The sequence below is a fragment of the Ambystoma mexicanum genome, chromosome 6q (genome assembly GCF_040938575.1).
Source record: "Ambystoma mexicanum isolate Mex_15411 chromosome 6q, UKY_AmexF1_1, whole genome shotgun sequence".
Lineage (NCBI taxonomy): Eukaryota > Metazoa > Chordata > Amphibia > Caudata > Ambystomatidae > Ambystoma > Ambystoma mexicanum.
This window is the reverse complement of record NC_090937.1, coordinates 480,709,070-480,732,119: the sequence shown is the minus strand read 5'-3', so window position 1 is coordinate 480,732,119 and position 23,050 is coordinate 480,709,070. Positions and strand designations below refer to the sequence as shown.

At 41.1% G+C, this 23,050-nt stretch overlaps 1 protein-coding gene across 1 annotated transcript in view; it reads right to left on the bottom strand.

The window, feature by feature from the left end:
- TACR3 (tachykinin receptor 3) overlaps positions 1-23,050 on the bottom strand; it is a 1,544,685-nt gene that overhangs the window by 702,107 nt on the left and 819,528 nt on the right. Inside the window, exon 2 of the mRNA XM_069630967.1 lies at positions 11,192-11,377. Coding sequence (XP_069487068.1) covers positions 11,192-11,377 — 186 coding nt within the window. The remainder of the gene's footprint in view (positions 1-11,191; positions 11,378-23,050) is intronic.

The following is a 23,050-nucleotide window of genomic DNA, read 5'->3' as shown; positions in this document are numbered from 1 at the left end:
CAAGGGTCGTGTGATGTCACTTCCGCTACCCCTGGCATTTTGGTGAAATGACGTCCCTGCCTGTAGTCCTAAATCTTTTGCAGTGGTCCCAGAGGGAACTGCGCAGGTTTCCGCCTAACACTCACCAATCTTTGCAAAAAATTCAGAGTGGGCCATATACTTTTTTTGCAAAGTTTGGTGAGGATTCGTCCAGGGGGAGCGAAGTTAAAAGCAGCCCAAAAAGTGCTCTTCCTATGGGCTTAGCAACTTAACCTTAACTACATGGCCGCTATCGCAGGCCATGTAATTTATAAAATATTACACAGCCTATAGTAGCGGCCGTGTCGTTATGGTTACATTGCTCAACCCACAGGAAGAGCACTTTTTGGGCGGCTAATAACTTCACCCCACCAACAAATGCTCACAAAACGTTGCAAACAAAGTATATGGCTCTGTCAGATTGATTCTGTGAAGTCTAGTGAGGATTTATCCAGGGGAGCAAAGTTATAGGGGGGTCCCAAAATGTGTGGTTTTCCCCATAGATACAATGGAAAGAAAATGTTGCTCACGCCTACAGCCCAAAGCGCTGGATCGATGTTCACCACATTTGACAGGAGCGGTGGCAAATTTGGTGCAAATCCGTCAAGCAGTTTCTATTTAAACGGCCAAAAAGTAGGTCCAAAATCATTAGTGATATCTGTTTTTTTTCCCGCGGATACACGTCCCTGTTCGGTCCGCGGACGGGCCTTCGATTGGTCCAGAGGGCAACGTGATTTCCGTGGACATTGGATGCGCCAGCTGATTGGTCAATGAAAAATGTGAGGTGCGGAATGGTGGGCAGTCATAATGTCGACAGTCAAAATGTCGACAGTCAAAATTTCGAAAAATAAATGTCGAAAAAAATAATGTCGACAAACAAAAATGTCGACATTTTTTCGATATTTTTTCGAAAATTTTGTATTTATTGTATGAATAAATAAATAAATATATATATCTAAGATGTGTTGAGTATGAGGGGTGGGGGGTGTGGGGGGGTGGCAGGGGGTCTTTGGTGAGAGGGGGTTGGGGGGACCCCCCAATAGTAAATGATACTCTTTTTGGTTATTTATTTATTGAAAAAATAAATAAATAAATAAATATATAATTAGAATGTGTTGAGTATGAGGGGTGAGAGGGTGGTTGGGGGGTGTGGGGGGGTGGCAGGGGGGTGTTGGGTGAGGGGGGTTGGGGGGGACCCCCCAATAGTAAATGATACTCTTTTTGGTTATTTATTTATTGAAATAAATAAATAAATAATTAGAATGTGTTGAGTATGAGGGGTGGGAGGGTGGTGGTGGGGGGCGTGGGGGGGTGGCAGGGGGGTGTTGGGTGAGGGAGGGTTGGGGGGGACCCCCCCCAATAGTAAATGATACTCTTTTTGGTTATTTATTTATTGAAAAAATAAATAAATAAATAAATATATAATTAGAATGTGTTGAGTATGAGGGGTGGGAGGGTGGTGGTGGGGGGTGTGGGGGAGGTGGCAGGGGGGTGTTGGGTGAGGTGTTGATAGTTCTAAGTGACATTTTTTTGTCGACATTTTTTTTTCTAAAAAATGACTTTTTACATTATAAGTATAGGATGTCGACATTATTGTTTTCGAAAAAAAAAATTCGACATTTTTGTTTGTCGACATTTTTTTTCGACATTATGACTATAAACCGTGCGGAATATTTTCTAAAACAGCAGCTATGTTGGATTTGTGGACATCCACCAGTGTCCGCGGATAGCACAGTGAAAACATATTAAAACACACAACATTGCACTTGTTAAACTAATGACACAATCTCTGGGGAGGTGAGAGCTGATGAGGATGGGAAGATATATGGCTATAAAAAGCCCCAAAAATGGGTGTTGTGCCTTCACTGAAGTCTGCAAACAATTCGGCTGTCTGGGGCAGCAATGTGATGTCTGCAGACGTCTCAGATGTTCGGGGGCATCTCAACCTATTTCTGCATTGCCGGGTTGGTGAAAAGCTGTTTTTTGATGTCTTGTTACTTTGGCTCAATGAATCTGCATGAAATTTTGCAACATCATTTTGGACCTGACCCTGAATACTTCTATAAATGTTGGTGTTGTTTTGCCAAGAGGGAGTGAAATTACAGTAGTGCTACCAAAATCTTTGAAAGGCTTAGAAATGTGGTGCCGCTTGATGAATGTGCATAAACGTTTGCAAAAATATTTTTTGCAAAGTCTGGTGGGATTTTGTCAGTAAAGGCCAAAATTAGAGGCCGGGTCTGAACATATTTAGATGGCTTATAACTTTTATTGCCGTTTGACGAATCTGCACAGAAGTTTTCCAAAACATTATAGTACTAACCTTGAATATTTGTGGAAAGTCTAAATGGATTTTGTTCAGGGGGATCATTTATATGACTATGTTATCTATGTATATTTTGATACTTTTGTAAAAATAAAACATGGACGGATTTGTAGCAAACTTGTGCAATGACTATTGGCAAGGACCTGAAAGAATGCTTTTGCACATTTGTCTTGTGTTTTATTTTTCCAAAGTGTCTAAATGTAAGTATAACAAATAGTGATATAACTTTAGTGCCTGGGCAGTGGGCTTGGCTCTCTGATTTACTTATTGGGGAATAAGGAAAAGAAGTCTGGAAAATATATTTGGGGTTTGAAAAAAAAATCTGATCTCAAAAAACACATTTTCAAATAAAGTAGTACAGTTAAGAAAAGTGCTTATTGATCTGTCCTCTGAACCATTTTATCTTTATTGAAATCCTCCATGATACTTTTGGGGTCACAGACAGAGCATTGGACTGTCTGACCTCTTTCCTGACAAACTGACCTTTCCAGCTGCAGCTGGTCTGTTTGTCCCGCACCACGTCACTTTCTACTTGCAGCATCGCCCATGGCTCTATCCTATCGGTGTGGCTTTTTAATATGCGTGTTGTCCCTCTGGCTCACTTCATCTGCTCCTCTCCTAATTTGCAGTTGTATGATGATAATACACAACTTTGCTTGAAACTTTCCTCTACAACGTTCTTATATGCCTCCCTGATCCCTGATTGTCTACCCCTATCCAGGCATGATGATGGCTGACGATCTCTGTGTGATTGCCAGTTAGACACAGATTTTTGTTATTGGGACACTTGTGCCCGGTTTCCTTCTTACTTTCTGGCCACTATCCATGGACTCTATATCCTCACCATTCTGTGAGACCAAGAACTTTGGGGTTACCTTTAACTGTTCTCTTTCCTTGACTCCTCACATGTTGGAACTTTTGAAAAAGGTGCATTTTCAGCTTCACCTCTTTGCAGGAATTTTAAGTTTCTTTACATTCCAATACAAGGTGAATGTTTCAAGAGCCTTTGTCTTCTGTAGGCTGCGCTACTGTAACAGCTTCTCCATCAAACTCACCCTTTAGCTGATCTAGAATACTGTTGAAAGAATTGTGCTTGGCCTGAAGGTTAGGGATTGTATCTCTGCAGCCCCATAATTTCTACACTGGCTTCTGCCTTTTGCTCATCCACAAGGCTTTCTGGGGTCTGGGACCACACTATTGCCAACTTTGTGTTGCTAAATACTCTCCTGCTAGAGAATTCTGCTTCTTTAAGACCAATTGTCTGTTTGTGAAACACTTCTCCGGACAGAGAGTGGAGGTAGATCTGTCTGTTTAGCTGGTGCCATTCTTTGGAACAGTCTTTCTGCCTGTTTTAGACATTGAGCCAGACTGTATGAACTTCCGGGAACTTTTCAAAACTATGCTTCTGTCTTCCTCTTTCCTTTTCATGTTTCTATGCTAACTTATCCCACTGCCACGAAGACTGGTGGCCTGGTGCGTCATTAATTTTATAGGTTTAAGGCACTTTTTACCTTGTTGAGACCAGTGCCTTCCACCCTTCAGAACCCCCGTCAGCACTGCCCTTATGGGTCAACTGTGTGAAGGGTGGGCACCCCACCCTTGGGACTCTTCTGACCAAGCAGTTGGGTAGTGGCCTCCCACATTGGCACCAATTGGCTCTTCCTTCCTGGCCTTCCATGAGTACTTGCTCGTCCCTACTCCCCCTTTCATTAATACAGTTCTCTTACTGCACAAATCATATGTGCATTTATAGCAGTACTATGCAGAATATGTTTCTATAAGTAAAGGAAATGCAGATGAAAAATATTTGTTGAACATTGTTAAGTGACAGTTGGTGTTTGGAAGTTTAATATGGTCACAGGGTTACATGTAGAGTTTTTGGAAGTCATTGGTTGATAGATCTGTGACTGCCCAAAAGTAGGCAATGAGAGAGTGTTGCAAACATAAAAGTGAAAAGTATAGAAAGGCTGTCTTGTGCAATGATGTGCACGTGCTACCTGGGTGTTTCAATAATGCCTGGTCTGAAAAAAGGACTGCAGCGACTGTGGATAATTATGAAGATCCATTGATTATGGTCATTGTTGTATGATAGAACAAAGTATTTGGGACAGAAAATAGTTTCTGTGATGTTGTCTTTTCCTCTAGTATACCATTGTGCATTACTTCAATTAGCATACCACAAAGTGCTAATGAAAATGTTGGAGAATATTATTGAGTCAAACTACTTCATTGAAACATTTAAAGTAGATGGACTATATAAGCTTATTTTTTTACTTCTATTTTTGAACTGTGAAAGGTGATTCTCCTAAAGGAACCCTTTTTGTGTTTTTTCATTTTGTGTTTGTTTTATTATTTCGTTTGCAGGAGAGGCTAGAAAGGTAGGTGGGGAATGGAAATAAGGGAATGGACAACGACCACATATAAAAATTGACAGGTGGTCAGGGGAAGATGTTGGGTGTGCATTAATTTTAAGGTAGGAGGCAGTGGTTCACATGCTCCTTGATTACAGCCTTGAAAGCACTTCAGAATTGCTCCCAGTGCTTGCAGTGTATACACAGTACTGTTGTTTTGGAAAGATATGGGTAAACAGCTTCTTTTATGGCTTGCACGGTAGCTGATTTTTCTGCCCAAAAGGAGTAGCCCCTGTGGTGGTAGTTTTAATGGAGGAAGATGAGGTAGAGGAAGACAGCCTACTACTTCCTAAGAAAGGAACAGCCTTTCTCAGAGTATCCCAGTGGTTGGATTTAGTGTGGCAGCGCATGCAGGTGGTCCTGCAGGAGTACTGGACAGGTTGTGAACGACTCAGCACAACGTTGCACTCAGTGCATTTTTTAAAATGTTCCTATTGTGCAATTAGTTTAATCATTTAACACTTTAAGCATATTGTATATACAAAAGAAAACACAACAACAAAACATCACTATTCAATTATACTAATCACAAAATTCATGTTAAATTGTATAAAAGATGTTACCCGTAATAAAATGAAAAATAACATCTTACAGTTTCCACATTAAAATCAACCAATATAAAATATTCAAAAGGAACAACATACAATCTATATCATTCACTTCATGTTTCTTTTCCTTACATGACAATGGTGTGGAAAGACTAGGCTTACCCAAAGTTGGTCCAGATTCTATTTTACCAACAGACTAGACCGCCTTTTTTTGAGTCTCCTTCAATATATCAAATGCCACCATACAAACAACTACTGAGGTTGCCCCGAATATGTATGACCAAATTGGTCTCCTGAATAGTCATTTGAGTGTTTTATACACTTTTCGTAACCCCTAATGTATAAATACTTGTGTTGCATCCTGTCAGGACATGGCGGCTGGTTTCTATCTCCTTGTTACTATATCTACATATTCTATCTGAATAAGGAGTATTTGACCAAGCTCCCGTAAATTCCCTTGTGGGCAACACATTCATACGCAAGTAGAAGACGAAGTACTTAAGGGCCATACTACTTAGTTTCTTCAAGTATCAAGATGATATATGGCTTGGCCAACCCTGACGTGCCAGGTTCTGATACTGTGACTTTTTGTGTAGATTATCTACATTAAGCGCCATATCCCAAAACCTGGCCTTCTTTTTTATTTTTCTTTCTCATAATTGGGATCTTGTTCCAATATGTCGGGTTCAAGGTTTAGTTGTTCTATAAATGTGGCCGCCGTTTTTTTAAGTGATGCCAAAAAACTGTTCTTGAATTGATTATCCAAACTTTTCCCCATCAACAGTAGCAGATAATTTGACTCTTGACTACTTTCAATAAATTTCGCAAATAATAGCAATCTTTGAACATACCAAAGTGTTTTTAGTGAAGTCACCCCGTATTCCAAACGAAGAGCCACCACAGCCACTGCTGTTGGAACATTAATAACGGATCGTAACATTTTCCCCTCTAACTGCTCAAGCCATACGATCTGTTCAGGACTGAATGCAGCCAAGCTGTACATTATAGTGGGGATTATGCACAATCTATACATTTCCAAAAGCCCCTCAACGTTGTTTCCTCCACGATGAGCTATGTAACGTTTGATTCCCTTCCACTTCCCCCAGACTTTTCCTTCAATTTCTCCTCATAAAAATCCTCACTAGGGTTATACATTATGATAAAAGCCGGGAAGTTATATTCTAATATGTCATCTAATGGTAGATCTTGCAATTTCCAAATACATTTTTTATTACCGATATTCTTTTTGCTTAAACACAAAGATTTTGTTTTGGCTATCTTGATTACCATGGCATTATCCTCAGCATATTTCTCCAGCATTTTTAAGGATCTTTGCAGCCCTATCTGGGTTTGGTCAAATAAGATAACATTGTCGGCATATGCCAACCATGGTATCATAACACCATTGATCCTTGGTGGGAAGTTTTTTGACTGAGCAAATATCAATTTCATATCTGCTGTGAACAGATCATAGAGAAAAGGTCCTAAAACGCATCCTTGTTTCAAACCACCATTTATTTTTTGAAATTCTGTACATTGTCCGGCTGCGTTCACACGGATAGCAATTGATGTGTTTGTATAAAGCAATTGAATATAGTACAACACATTCTTGTCTATGCTCATTTTGTTAGTTTTTTCCAGAATCTATAACATGGGACTAGATCAAATGCCTTAGAGAAATCGATGTAACAGCAATAGAGGTGCTTTGTGTTTTTATTCTCCAAATCTGCCTTCAAATATTGGACCACACATATGTTTGTTAGGGTGTTATAGTGTTTCCTAAAACCAGTCTGACATGGGCTTAATACTTCTTTATCTGCCACCCATTACGTTAGTTGTCTGAGCAATATACTTGCAAAGATATTTTGACTAGTGTCCATTAGTGATATTAGTCATTCATTCTGAGGGTATGATCTATTTTCTTTTTTGACAATTGGTACCAAGGTGTCTTTATGCCAACTTTCAGGAATATTACCACTTTTCAATATGTTCATACAAGGATGTTAATATTCGCGGCCATAATGGGGGGTACGCTTTCAAGACACTGTTTCGGGATCCCATTGTGTCCTGGTACCCAAGAACTTTTTAATCTTGATTTGATATTACACACACTTTCTTTGTCTATCTAGAAGGTTGACATATTAACTTGACATTTATTCTGAAAAGTGTGTTTTTGTTATGTTATGTTATGTTATGTTAAAGGTATCTATATAGCGCGCCATCACCACCGGAATTGGTCCCCAGGCGCTATGGCGGAACTGTAACCAAGAAGGAGGGTGGGTAGGGTTTGTTGGGTGGAGAGGGAGTAGGAGAGTCAAAGAGGTGGTGTGCTGTTGGCGGCTTCAGTTCAGTATACACTGTTGCGCTGAGCTTTGGTGCAAGTATTGGACGGGGCAAGACCTTGTGCGCTGTTGGTGCTGTTTGTGTGTTTGTATGTTGTTGATGCAGTGTTGTAAAGTGCATGCAGATTGCTGGGTGAAAGATGGTTGTGTGAGTTTTGGATAGGTGAGGTATGCAGAGGGTTGAAAGTAGAGTTAGTGGGTTGTGTATCCTGGTTCTAATTTAAGTTGTATTCCTGTAGGTGGGGTTGTTACTGATTTATTACTGGCTATCTGGCTGTAGCGTGTGATGGTGCGGCATGGTCCCAGCTGTATTCGATGAATATTGTATAATGTGATTAGGTATTTCTAATTTCTAGCCCTCTATTTTGGGAGCTGAGGATGAGGGTTCCCTATTGCCTTTTTATCTATTGTGAGATTGACCTGTTGGCACTAGGTGTCGTTCAGGGCCAGGCTCTATTGATGAGTCGTCCAGGTACTCCCGTCTTGGTCAGCCTATGGATTCAGTCTTTAGTGTCCTCCTATCATGGCTATCTCTCAGTTAGCCGTTCCGAATGCCGTGGGGTATCTTCCTTAAAATCTTTTTTTGATGAACATCCCCGTCATAGTACAGCTCTGCAATGTAGTTTAGACATTTTACTTCAGGGATTGGGTTTAATTTTGTGGGAGATGTATCTTTCTTACAGGCATTGAACTTGGACCAAAATATTTTACTATAATGGGATTGTAACCAACTAAACAATAATAGCCAATTCGAATTATGTCTGCCCAATTTGTGTTGTTTATGCCAATTTCTGTACCCTGTGGCCAACTTTCCTAACTGTACCTGTTTTTTCGCTTAAGTGCATTTCATGCATTTCACATTGGTAGACTTAGCCTTTGGTACTCCCCCAACGGTGGTAAAGAACAGCCGCACCCATGATTTTTTTTTGGGTGCTAGAGGTAGCCATTTCTTCTACTTCATCTTCTTGGTCCTCTTGATTGTTTTCTGCATGATTGCGCTTCTTCCATTGTGTAGGCCTTCCATCTGGTGGTGGTGGTGGTGAAGGCTCCTGGTGAGAAGGGATGGCAATAGCTGATGCCATTTTTGAAGATAAATAGCAGTTCTGCTAATATTCCCTCGAAGGATGTGCTTTTTCCTGGATTGCAGATGGAGAAGAATATGTGTAGGAGCTGTGCAAGGGTAAACTTTCACTTTAAAACTTTTGAGAGCAGCTAAAAATACAGTTCCAAACTGTTTGTGAAGCACAGACTTGCTCTCAAAGTGCAGGCATGTTTGCGGACAAGCAATCATGCCACCTGCATGTGGGTGGTCATGTGACACTGTCAGGAAAGTCTGTGGCTACGTCAGATATTCACGAACATCGGCAAACACAAAAACAGTTGAAAAAGTTGCAAAAACTGTACAGAAGTGTTAAAGATTTTGTTAGGGGGTTGGTAATGCCAAGTTTTCAAGTTAAAACTGTGTACATTGGTTGAACATGCTGCTATATTGGGGGTAAGTATTATATTAGGAAGTTGTAGAAAATAAGGGTGCATTGGTAAAAACCCATGAAATTCATTGAAAAAATATTGTTAAAGGGACGTTATGGTTAAGCTGCAATAATAAAACCTATGACATTCACTGAAAAAAGATTGTTAAAGGGACATCATGGTTAAGTTGCACCAGCAAAAATCCATGAAGTTAAATGAAAAAATATTGTTAAAGGGATGTTATGGTTATAAGTAAAACCGACAAACCCTTGAAATTCACCTGTTATGGTAAGCAAAGCAACCATAACCCACACCACCACCGTGCACTGCTAAGACTAACACCCAGGGCATCAAAGATGACATCACAAATGTCATTGATTACATCACTGATGACATCACATGTCAAATTAATTCTGATGAAAAGACAGTAGAAGGGGTTGTGTGTACAATGTTGGTAGCAATGTATGATGGGTGATCGGGGACCTCTCATGAACTATTTAAGTTATTGAAAAATGTGCTAATTTAAAGAAAATGTTCTTGTTAATAAAACAACCTAATAATACTTACACAAAGGAAATGTGTGCAGCGTGCACCACAAAAGTACAGTATTCGTAACCTGGTAATATTGGTCAGTAAAATAATGAATTTAAGGCTATCAGAATTTTGTCTTATGTGAACTTGAAATTAATAGCTAACAATACAAGACTTACTACAGACTTGTGTTTGTACAAACAATACATATAAAGAGATACAATGCATTTGAATCTCAGGCACATACCGTGAAACTCCAGTAAAAAGGAAAGAAAGAGTATCAATAGACAATGACAATAAAATTAGAGTTTATTATCATGTATACAAATTAATTGTGTGTTTTAGATGCGCATATTTCCTGTTTAACAACTTTTTTCATTGAATTTCATTGTTTTTTATTAGTGCAGCTTAAACATGACGTCCCTTTAACAAAGATGTGTCAATTAATATATATGTATCTACAAGTGAGCATCCATGAGGGACTAAAATATCTAAGATACAACAAGAATATTCACTAAAAAAGGATTTCTGAAAAAACATATGGGCCTCATTACAAATTTGTTGGTATTCTGTCAGTAAATTCACTGAAATACTGCCACACTCAATTACCATTGTCTCCACTTTTTCCCATGGTATTACCATAGGATTACAAGTGATGGTAAATCCCTGTTAGGACTCCATGGGGATTTTTGGTGCATTTACCACTCACTGAAATAACCTGTGGTAAATCTGCCAATTTCTTTAGGTAAAGTGGCCCATTTACCTCCATCAACAAGCTGGAGGTGATTCCTCAAATATTCCGCTGAAAATCAGTGGATTTACCATGAGGTAATTCCACCAGAGGTAAATCGGTCACCATTAGAATTTGGCAGTGCGGGAAAAGTGTCAGTAATGGAATTACCTCCACTATTTTAATGCATCACCAAACCTGTAATGAAGTCCATAGACTAAATCAAACACATTTATCAAATCTGCGGTTTCAGCTGCCTTGAGCACTTGACAATGGGCATTAACCAAACACATTTTAAGTTAGTATATTATACAGAGGACAGGATTAACAAACTCTTCATAACAAGGGGTATTAATTGTACTATGATGGTGGATTGACTGTTCTGGCAACCACCACCTCACTGGTCTGGTTACTTTATACCTTGGGAACATAGAATAGCTTCCTCTTTTGTTAATATTTGCAATTAATATGGTCAGGATCTTTATATTTTTCAAATGGGGGGTGATATTTTCCCATCAAATCATCATAGGATGCTGGCTTCGTTTACAGCTGATCATGCAACAATGTGAATGCACGTGAAACAAAACTCACAATGACCCCAAATTAAGTGATGCTTTGTAAAACTAAAAGGCATATCAAATTATTTGTGATCTTCACACTTATGAAGATGTTGTTTCAAACTGTTATTCCCATTATTTTCCCTTGTACCTACTTTCTTTGGCTTTTCATCAATAGAATCAGACTTAATTTTACATCATAGTGACTTCCATGTGAACTTTACCTGGAGCAGACAAATAGAAACAAAAAAGACATCTTACGTGAATTGTTTTTCATCTCCGGGCCAGGCTACAAAGCATAGTGTTCTGCCAGGCAGCACCCTGATCTTGGAGTAAAGGCATTGTGGAAATGCCAGCAGAAATGCTAGTATCCAGATCGCCCCAATTACCACTTTAGTGGACGTAGCCGACAACCTGGGCTTCAGTGGATCAATGATGGCCATGTATCTGAAAAGAAAATCCCATCATGAATTTTATTGCTGAATGTTCAAATATTCATATACAAAAAACAAGTCAAGATGCAGTCTAATATGGCAACAATACATGCACTAGTCATATGATTATTAAAACATTTTTAACTTGACTCTTGCAAAATAATATTCTTTTCAAAGATTGGAAGTGGGGCAATATGGTATATTTATTTGCTGAAGAGCATGTGCAGGAGATAAACACATAAAGGGGGTCATTAGTACCCTGGCGGTAGCCGTGATGGTAAATACTTCACGGCTGTCGCCGGAGTCATGAATTTACCGATGCCCGGGAATGGGCAATTACCCATTCACGGGTGCCAGTAAATATGAGTACCCATTCCCATTTGAGTTGCATTGGATTCAATGGGAATGGGGAGGCCGGATGGTGCCGGGTCAGACCTGCCGGGCTGAAAGGGACCCACTCGGATACCTCGTAGTTTGCCGGTCTGGTAACAACAGTGCCAGTAGCTTACCGGCACTGTTGTTACCGGACCAGCAAACTTGTAATGAGGCCCAAATACTCTTAAATTAACTATCACAACATTTTGTATATGTTTGATAGCTATCGATAGATGTATGCTCATTAAGATCCAACCCACCGAAAATGTTTCTTTTTTTTGGTAGGGAATAACATACATTTTTGACAAATTAGTTATTGTACAATAGAACTTGGTGAATGCCCACCACCAATTCAGGTAATAAGAAGTCTGATTCTGGGCAAAGTCAAAGTATTGTTTCTTCCTCTGCCTCATATCATAAATGTATGTAATGTAAGTTACATCAGCACATTGGGCTGTCTAGCACAAGTGTATAGTTACCGTCCCTCCCATCTTGGCTTCCCCATTCTAGTGTCAGAGTTGATTTGGATCATCACCAGAGATGAAGAAGTATGGTTAAAAGGTGCATTGGGAATAGTTACATGACTGGGCAAAAATGAGCACAACATGTTCAACAGCCACAGTCTGGCTTCCCCTCGGGTTCAATTACTCTTAGTTTGAAAGTCTCAATCCACGTTCTATCTCCAGAGAACGTGCTAGTTAGACAGTTACTCACAGTCCTGGTTCATGTAAATGTCCCCACACTGCTGTCTTGTCTCCTTTTTCTGTGTGCTCGGGTCTTCTGATTTTAATCCTTTATACAGCAGGAACCGCTTCCCAGGGATCTCCTGGAGAATATGCACCTGCATGCTTTCCCTCACAAATGGTAGTAGGTGTGGGTTGGCAAATGCTGGAAAAACACAGGGTTTCCAACATGAAACTGGTAAGCCATTGGCAACATTATATATGGTGACATTATGTATGGGGACGGGTGACAGGGAGGTCCTCTGCTCCCATTTAAAAAAAAAAAAAGAGAAAAAAACAGGGGTTGCAGGGGTGTCCCCTGCATGGTCAATGTAATAATGTCTCTGAAAAAAAAACAGTGGGCCTTATTACGACCGAGGCGGTAGGGGGTTAACGGCGCCAGTAGAGCTGCCGGCGCCATTAACCCCCTACCGCCTCATTACGAGGTCTGCACACGGGTCCCGCTAAGGACACCTGGTAAAACCTGCATGCTGTTCTTCACAAATGGTAGTAGGTGTCGGTTGGCAAATGCTGGAAAAACACTGGGTTTCCACCAGGAAACTGGAAAGCAGTTTCTTCACTAATTTATATTGCTTGCCACTCTCCTAACCCCCAGAACCTAAATGCAATCTTCATCCTCCACAATTCAAAGCAATATTATTCCCAGGGGCCACTATTACTATTCCTTTCCTGTATTCTCTCCCATCTTTCCTACTGTACCACCACAATGCCGATTTGTCTGGTTGTACCTCCACCCCACCTAGGTTCTCCCCTGTCATTCTTTGGGCTGGCTTCCACACCTATCAAGCCTATGTCACTCTCTCCTGTCTTCTTCCCCATCCTTGATATACTCCCTACTTCTATCTTCATGACTTTCTTCAGCCTCCTCCCTAGTGCTCCATTCCAATATATGCCCGAATGGTGTAGCTTATCGAAGTTTCTGTCAATTTTTCCGGAAATTATTAAGCTTCATGTGCTCCTGTTCATCAATGTGTGAGTTGTCCCAGGGTTCTCATGGGTGAATAGAAGACTGTATGTACTGTTTGATGATTGAATATGAGGGCTCTGTCGGAAAGAAGAATACAACAGCCATCACTGATGTAAAGGGTTTTTCCAATTCCAGTAGGTGGAACTACAACACAGGAACTGGTGAATGGAATGCTTGGGTACGTGGACACTTTCAGACTAGTGTACCTACTAGCATTATATATATTACAGCGACCCTGTAGTTATGGTTAAGTTGCTCAACTCATAGGAAGAGCACATTTTGGGTGGCTTAGAAATGTAACGCCTTGCTACGAATCCTCAACAAACATTGTAAAAAAAAGTATATGGTCCCCTCATGTGTGGAAATGCTCATAGATGCAATGGAAAAAAGATGCTTGCATCTACAGCCCAAACCACTTGATGGATTGTTACCATATTTGTGCCAGGAGCAGCAGGTTGGTATCAAAAGTGTTCTTTTGTAAATGTGGTGTAAATCCATCCAGCAGTTTTTTTAAAAAAATTGGCCACAAATTAGGTTAAAAAAAATGAGTGATATCTTGGTCTGGTCTGAGGACAACTCTGAACCAATCAGAAAACTGTGTGATGTTAGCAGACATCGCACCCGCTGATTAGATGTTGAAAAGTGTGAGGTCGTCATATATTTGAAACAGTCACCATGTTGTATCCACGCACAGTGCGGTTGGCAAAATGTCTGTAAAGCACATTTTTAGTTTATTTAGTGACTGAAAGAGGGGCTGATAAGGCTGGGAGAGTGGAATAAAGGTGATATGGCATTGTTTTTATATGTGAAAAAAAGAACTTGCAGGTGCCGCCGAGTCAACGGACAATGCTGCTGGCCGCAGATACTGCAGTGAGGAAAAAGTCTGGAAAACACATTTGGAGTTATTTAGTAGCCAAAAGAAGGTTAGACAGGGTGGGAGGAGTGCAATAAAGTTGACATGGTGCTGTTCTGCTGTTCTTATAGATGAAAAAAGGTGTGCAGGTGCTGCTGAGTCCGTGGTTACTTTTGGTGTTCGCTGACATCTTTTGGATTGCAGAGGGATCATGGCGAGTCTTGTTATTTGGAGGTGTATTGTACATACTTTTTAAATGGTTTAATTCTAGTTGCATACAGTAATAAACCTGGAAACTGTGATTCTTTTTCTGTGAAAAAACAGCATAATTTGTTAAGCTGGATAGTCTAAAAGCTTTAGTTGAATACAATTATTTAACATATACATTTAATTTGTTTGACCCTCATAAACAGTACATTTTATCTACTATGTTTGGTACAACATCAGTGTGTGCTACATTGTTGTTGTTTTGACATGAAATAATCATTGGGTCATTGGGAAAAAAATCCATAGAGGATTAAGAAATAACTATTATAATTATGTGAGTGTAAGTGTGATAGTATGTTTGTTTGAAGTGTGTTGGAATTAAGGTAATGTTTAAAGTAGTTAGATACCTGTTGGCATATTATTACTATATTAGACTTTACAAGAGGTTTTGCAGTAACAAGATCTGAGATGGTGTATTTGAAGGGTATTGCAAAGAAGGGTACCAGCTGGCGTATTCTAACTGTTTATTGTGCTACAGTTTAGTAAGTACATTTGGGTTGAAGGAACTTTAAGAAGGCATTTGCTAGATTTGCTGGTAACCTATATTTTGGATTAACAGAGGTGTTGTTACATTGAACAAACTACTTATTTTATTGACATATGCAGTATAGTGGCCTGAAGTAGTTGCAGCACCAGTGTGGTAGACTATACTTACTGTTGTGAAGGATTTCTTGTCAAGAAATACTTGGCCACGTGTGAAGCCTGTAATCTTACAGTTATTTTTGGTACCATCTGCATTGTACCTTGGAAATATTAGTATCACATATTGGCCATGTGAGTTTATTTGTATTTTTATTTGTATGTTGGAATGATTGTCTGAATTACAAAAAGGGCATAATATGCTATTATTTACATTTACAGAAACTGGTGAAATGGAATGGATTTAGAATTTGGTCTGGATCCATTCACAAATTGTTCATTAGGGAGGTTCTCTTGTGAAACATGGTTGCACAGAGTGCATGCATGTGTCCATGTTTATGAAATCTGTAAGAGTTCATTCATAGGGATGCTTTTGGTTTCCAGTACTTCTAGTAAGTACATTAGGAATTATTGTGGATGATCTTCCTGTGCGTAATGGTACATTTTACCATTCCTGTACAGTAGTCCAATTTTTGCCTTATACCTGACACACTGTAAGTGTTGTTAGGATCATTTGTGGCATTTCTAAGAAGGACAAGCAATTGCAAAAACAATTGTTCTGAGCTGTTTCAATAAATGTTATGAACAATTGGTGGCAATTGGAAGAGAAGATTGACTGCTACATTTACATAGCAATTTACTACAGTTGTGTTGCCAAATTTAAATTGACCAGAGAGTTATGCCTATGCATCCTTTGATTGGTGCAGAGTTAACTGGAATTAACTCTGAGTGAGCTCGGTATTGAGTCAGCCAGATGGACATATCTGGCTCAAGAACGAGACAGAAGGTACATAGGCTAGATGCAACACACCCACCTATGCTGACACCAGCAAAATCCACTGCGTCATCTACTTCTTGGAAGAAGAGTGGGGCTACAGAAAGGGACCTGGAGGGTGAGATGGAAGATGAGGAAGACACCCCTACCATTCCTATTTGTGAGGTGTGCAACAGAGTGAATGCAAACTGTGTCCCCCCTGCCTGCTGTGCTATAAGTACGCAGAACAATCGCATTCCTCTAGAGCAAGACTGATGGGGGTGTAGTTTGTAATTCCCACTATAGGAGTGGGCAATAATAATGGCATTCTAATGAGTGGGACCAAAGTGGTGACCCCACGAGCCACAGTTCACCAATGGGGGGGGGTGGCCTTCCAACTCTACATTAACACAGTCACTTAGCCATCAAAATTCGACCAAATCCCCACCTGCAGGTAGTGATAAGGTAACCTGTAAAGTGAGTAAAGGGGATTTAAGGGAGACAGGTCTGCACAATGCCACGTCCACCTCACTCTCCCACCCTGGGACCCGTCCGGCCCAGTTCCATGTAATAATGTCCCTGCAAAAATGTCCCCTGACAAAAAAGTCACTGGGCCTCATTACGAGTATGGAGGTAGCCATGTCGCTTTTAGCGGCATGGCTACCTCCATACCGGATACCTGGTCCGGGTTTCCTTGAATGGGGAAATATCGGGCCAATCTGACCTTGGAGGGTGCTGTATTTCCCCATTCAAGGAACCCAGACCCGGCACATCCCCATTCCCATTTGAGTCCCCATAGGGCTTAATGGGAATGGGGAGGATGCTAACAATGGGCCCGTTAATGACGGGCCTGTTGCTAGCATCCTGGTCTGCTCGCGGGACCCGCTAAGGATGCCTAGGTGGGTTGGAGGTACAACCGACAAATTGGCATTGTAGTGGTACAGTAGGAAGGATAGGAGAGAGTACAGGAAAGGAATAGTAATAGTGACCCCTGGGAACAATATTGCTTTGAATTGTCGAGGGTGAAGCTGACATTTAGGTTCTGGGGGACAGGAGAGTGGCAAGCAATATAAATTAGTGAAGAAACTGCTTTCCAATTTCCTGGTGGAAACCCTGTGTTTTTCCAGCATTTGCCAACCCACACCTACTACCATTTGTGAGGGATAGCATGCAGGTTTTACCAGGCGTCCTTAGCGGGACCTGCGAGCAGGCCTCGTAATGAGGCAGTAGGGGGTTAATGGCGTCGGCAGCTCTACTGGCGCCATTAACTCCCTACCGCCTGGGTCGCAATTAGACGTTATTACATTGACCATGCAGGGGACACCCCCACGACCCCTGTTTTTTTCTTTTTTTTAAAAAATGGGAGCAGGGGACCTCCCTGTCACGCATCCCCATACATAATGTCACCATATATAATGTTGGCAATGGCCTTTCACTGCAACATTATTTATGGGGACATTATGTGTGGGGAATTTATTACCTGATATCTCCAGCTCTGTCCATGAGGTCCAAAAATGAGCCGGAAAAGACTGTGTTCCTACTATCATCTTTATATGGGGAAATCCCAGCTCCTTTCAAACCACATCCAGAAGCCCCCCAAACCAAGGCGAGGCAAAGAGCTGTCCAAGGCGCCCCCCCTCCTCTGAATTGGCGAAGTGTCGCTCTCAGGATGTTGTGGAAATTCAATTCCTAATAAACAATAAAATGAGAACAAATTACATGTTTGGAAATCAACTGAAACAGGGTACCCAGTTACATCTGGAGGAGAAGGGTCCTTACTTCTCCTCCAGATGTAACTTTACTGACCTCCATGGACACCATCGAGAAATATGCTGGTGGCAAGATCCACAACTGAGGGAGAGTCCCTGCTGTCCCTCCGGATCCACCAACCAACTGCACAGATTGCGATGGCCCATCAACATTGAGTGAGAGTTGACCATTCTCCACCTGGGTTGTCAGATTCCATTCTAGATGGTACTCTGTCTACACAGGGTCCCACCCAGCAATGGCAAACTACAAGTCGTTCAGCTGATAGCTATTTGGATGACTCAGACATTGAGGCCTATGTCCAGCAAAGGTTGAATGGAAAAGAGGATGGCCAATCCATCACCCCGTAGTCCATGATGGAAATTTTAAATAATGTTATGGTGGCCATAACTGTGTGGTTAGCTTCCTTCATGAAATTATACAAGCTAATAAGTGATGCAGTAAAAGACCAGTCCACATTACTGGCAATGATTAATTTTTGGAAACCTTTGCCACGAAAATACAATCTTGCCTTGATAGAGAGGCCGAAACAACTGCCCAGTGACAAGCTTGTTTGTTTGACATTGCGAGAGGCGAGCACTCGGACAAAACAATCATGATGTCTTCAATTCTTGAATTGATGAAACTCTCCCAACAAGAGAGACGTACCATGCAAATCCAAGTAGAAACCATCATCTCTGATCTGCCTAGGGCAAAAGCGTGGACAATGAGAGTCCCTCAATCGGAGAGACCACCCAAAAAAAAGAGAATCTGACCAACCTACCCGGGAACACCCGGGAATATCCTAGTAACCCAAGACACTGTCCAACCAAAAGCCTCAGAGGGTAGAAATAATCTTGGGGAGGAAACACAATCACCCCAAACATCAAGGAATTCATTGCGCAGAACCAAGGATCCCAACTCAAGATCTGTCTCATGACCAGGAGACGAAAACAGGGAAAGAGCTGGTGGGCCAGAATTCAAATGAGAACCAGTCATCACTGATCCAGTTGGAGTGTAGAAGTAGTCTTAGGGAGGTAGAAAACAGGCCACAAATCTTCGCTTTGTTCGACAACTGTCTCAACAAATCTAAAGCTGTAAGTACCTTACAGAGGAAAACGAAAAATTGACCTCTCGGCACTAAACCAAATTCAAACAGTTCTAGAGCCTTTCTATGCAATTTTACAACGCCACCAGCGAAGCAGACCTACCCCATAAATGAGACAGTGTTGAAAGCCAAAACTAGGAAATCTCAAAAAGGAAGGTCAAGGGAATCCTTGGTGACCAGGACCATGAATGCCTCTGAACTGGACCAAAGGAACATTCTAATGAACCTTTCAGTTTACATGTAGGAGGAGATAGACAAAGAAGAATATCAATAGGATGCCATAGAAAACTCAGTTCAAGAAATCGCAGATTGATATGATATGATAGGTTATTTATAATGTTCTTAATACCCAGGGGTTTCTAAGTGCGGACCCAGGCAACGAACCAATGTGTTGCTCCGTGTCGTCTAGCTTCCAAGGAGAGCACGTTGCCCCTGAGCTATCCTCCCGAGACAGATGAAGAACTACAGGATGCTGACCTGTGTCTCCTGGCTACAATGCACAAAAAAGTAAACAGGGACATATTGGTGGCCTCGCGGGTTTCCCACTTTATGACACTGGACCAAAAACCACACAACTCTGGAAAAACAGGAGACAGGTCCTAATCACAATCAAACTGGAGTTGCGGCAAACAATGCTGTGGCAAATGGGCTTTTCTTCAATCCCCCTATAAACACCCTAGACTCAGCCACCGTTGTGATATAACATTTCTTGAGAGCAGAGGATGGTTTGATTTTGAACCGGGCAAATGTACTAAAGCTTCTACACTATATACCGAAACTAAGATACATTGATTCGGACGATATCAAAATAGAACATTTTGTGGAAGAAGATAGAAAAAACTGGGTGATTTTGCTCCTTTTTTCCCCATTAGTTAAATCAGCATTGTTGGAGACAAGTGAGGCCTTTTTGCCCTTGGGTTTCAAAATCTCAAAGAATCTGAAGAGTCAAATATTTCAGGATGTACAAATAAAGATGCCAGCCAAATTAGAATTAACTCTATTAAAAGCGATGACTATGCGACTTTGGGAGGAGACTGTGAGGACCACAGTGGCCACTCACATGAAAGACCTGATTGTCACGGGAGGAAAATCTTAGCAACATCTAACTGTAAGATTTGAGCAATTGGATCCAAATTCTGGCATAAATGTCAAGAATGACAACAGAAATCTCCCAATTTTAAGATAGAGAGAAGTTGACCATCATAGCCAATCTATGCTGTCATCACCAATTGTATGTTAGCAATAAGGAGTTGAAGTGTTCACTTCGCTGTGGCTTTGTTCATGGAACGCAAGTTGTTTGACCCACCGCTTTATGGAGGGAAATGCGGAACTAATAAACCACGACTTTATATGCTTCCAGGATACTTGGCTACAAAAGCTCCCGTTGCGTGCTGGCTATATAGTACACATGAATCCTGCCCTCTCAGGCCAATGTGGATGTCCATCTACAGGGCTACTGACTTTAGTCAAATCCGCACATGGGTTAAAGACATTGGAAGTGTTGAACCCAAACTCTTTTACCCAGATCGTGATTCTGGTTAGAACGGTGCAAAGGAGAGCAAGAAAAGACCATTGGCAATTTTCAATTCATATTGGAACCCAGAGGGGATTGATGATTCTGTCTTTATTGAAACTATACTCTTCACCATAGATGACCTAAACGACTGTTTTAAACATTTTGATATACTGCTGTTTGGCGACTTAAACATTCCTAATTTTGGGAAAAATTGTGTCTCACTGCCACACCATTTACTCCAGAAGAACGCTCGGATTTCTTCAAGCTTGCTCTATTTTTATGTTGAACTGTCAGTTTCCTCAGGACTGGCCTTAGGTGCCAACTTGACAAAGAGGCAAATCAATAGGCCATCTGGATTACATCTTTGTTTCCTTTGAAACTATTCCACTGTTGGCCTTCTTGATGGTCCATCCCAAGGAAAATAGTGATCATCGGTTGGTGGCTTTGACTCAGAAAGGAAATCAACATGGCAGGTGTCGCGTCAACCTCCCCAAATTACACCAATCAAATGGGAAAAATAGCCTCAGAATCCGCTCCAAGGACGTTCTCAAACTAACATCAAAGGTTGTCATAAACTTTGAAAATTGATCTCTGCCGTTAGACTACTACTGGGCTGTTCTTCCATATAGGTTACCGTAAGACCGAAGACCCAAATTAATTTCTAAGAATGACCACAGATACAACTAAGATTTGGTGGTAATCACATAAACTTATCGAGCAGATCTAAAAAGACTTAAGGCCCTCCCTCTAAGGGATCAGATCCCACAAGTCAAAAAAAGGAAACACAAATACAAAAACTGGCTGCGCAATTCTAAAGCCCAATATGTCCAATGGAACTCTTAAATGATGCTTAAGCCTTTGGCTAAACAAAATACTTGTGACTTATGGGTGCTTCTAAATGGCCAAACACAACAATGTCATCTCCTAACTACAGCGGATACAGAAGAGGCATGGGTCTCCCATTTCTCTATCCTATACGCAAAAGGACCAACAAAGGCGGAGTGTCTAAATTTGGCACATCCAAGAAAATGGAAAATAGACTTCGACAGAGATGAAATTCGATCATTAATCATTCAATTCAAATCCTCTCGAGCTCGGGAAATAATGGCCTAACCAACACACGTCTATCTACAACTCAGCAATCTTCTTAGAAAAATGCGATTCCTATAACGACTGGATCAGGAAAGCCAAATCCAATACGAAAGAACTCTTTAGCATACTCAGAGAGCTAGACTCTCCTACCACACCACCCACTTCCTGCACCAAAGACCTCACACTGTGCAATAATATCCAAAAATCCCTCTCTGGCAGAAATGAGTTCCTCCAAGCTAAAATTAAGACTAAAAAAGCTAGCCTTGCTACTAACTTACTCCAACCCGCAACTCAAATACCTTTACCTGAGCAACAAGCCTTGTTCACATTCTCCCCACTGGGCACTAAGGAAGTTGAGGATACAATTCTAAGTTGAAAACCATCCAGAAGTCTGGGCAATGTCTGCCCAGCAACAATTGTCAAAGAGTCAGTGAAGGATCTCTCACCCTTTATCACTTTGTTCATAAATGCCTCTTTTGCAACTAATACAGTACCTACCAACCTGGAGGAAGCCTGGGCCCTGCCCTTTTTAAAGAAACTCTCCCTGGACCCGAATACCCCGACTAATTACAGACCATTCACCACAGTGCCCTTCCTCCTTAAAATCCTGGACAGAGCTGCCTACCTTCAGATTCAGCATCACTTGGAAACTGAAAACCTATTTTGCTCTGTCAATCAGACTTCCGACCAAGGCATGGCACGGAAACAGCTCTGCTAGATCTAGTAACACAAATAGAACCTATAAAAGAGAAAGGCAACCTGGCCCTCCTTCCGTTACTTGATCTGTCAGCTGCCTTTGATCTGGTAGACCACAAAACTCCCTGTACCCACCTTTCACTGGTGGCCCACTACTCTGATGATGCTGTCTCCTGGAATCAGTCATTCTTCAACAACAGAAACACTAGAGTGTTTGCTCCGTAGGCGTATGCTATACCTGAGCATGTGGGGACCCCCAGGGCTCCTGCGTTTCCCCTATGCTTTATAACATACATACAGAGCCTCTATTCGATGACTTAGACCATTTCAGTGTCTCATACACTAATTATGCTGACGACACCCAAATTCTTATTCCCATTACAGGTGACTATATTACTGACTCCAAACGCTTAAATTACATCTACCTAATCATTCAAGCTTGGATGGCTAAACATGGACTCTGTCTTAACAATGATAGGAATGATTTACTGCTTGTAGGTATGCAAGCTGGACTTAACAGTCTGGACAAACAATTCAACTCATTCAGTATTGACAGCAACAACATCGAGGTATCTAAGGATGTAAAAACCTTAGGTATATACATTGATTCCTCTCTATCCTTAGAAAGACAAATCAACGCCAGAGCTGCTTCGACAGCCTACACCTGCAAGCTTATCCACGCATGTAGGCCATTCCTAACCACAAATAATTGCATCACCATAGATAGGGCACTAGTTTTAACTAAACTAGACTACTGCAATACCCTGTACCTAGGCACTAGCCAATACAACCCAAAAAAGCTAGAAACTTTTCAGAATAATGCCCTCAGAGCAGCAGCTAACTTTCCTACATCACTTCACATCTCAGAGTTAAGACACAGCTCACGTTGGCTTTAAATCAATCAGAGCATTCAACTTAAAACCTTATCTC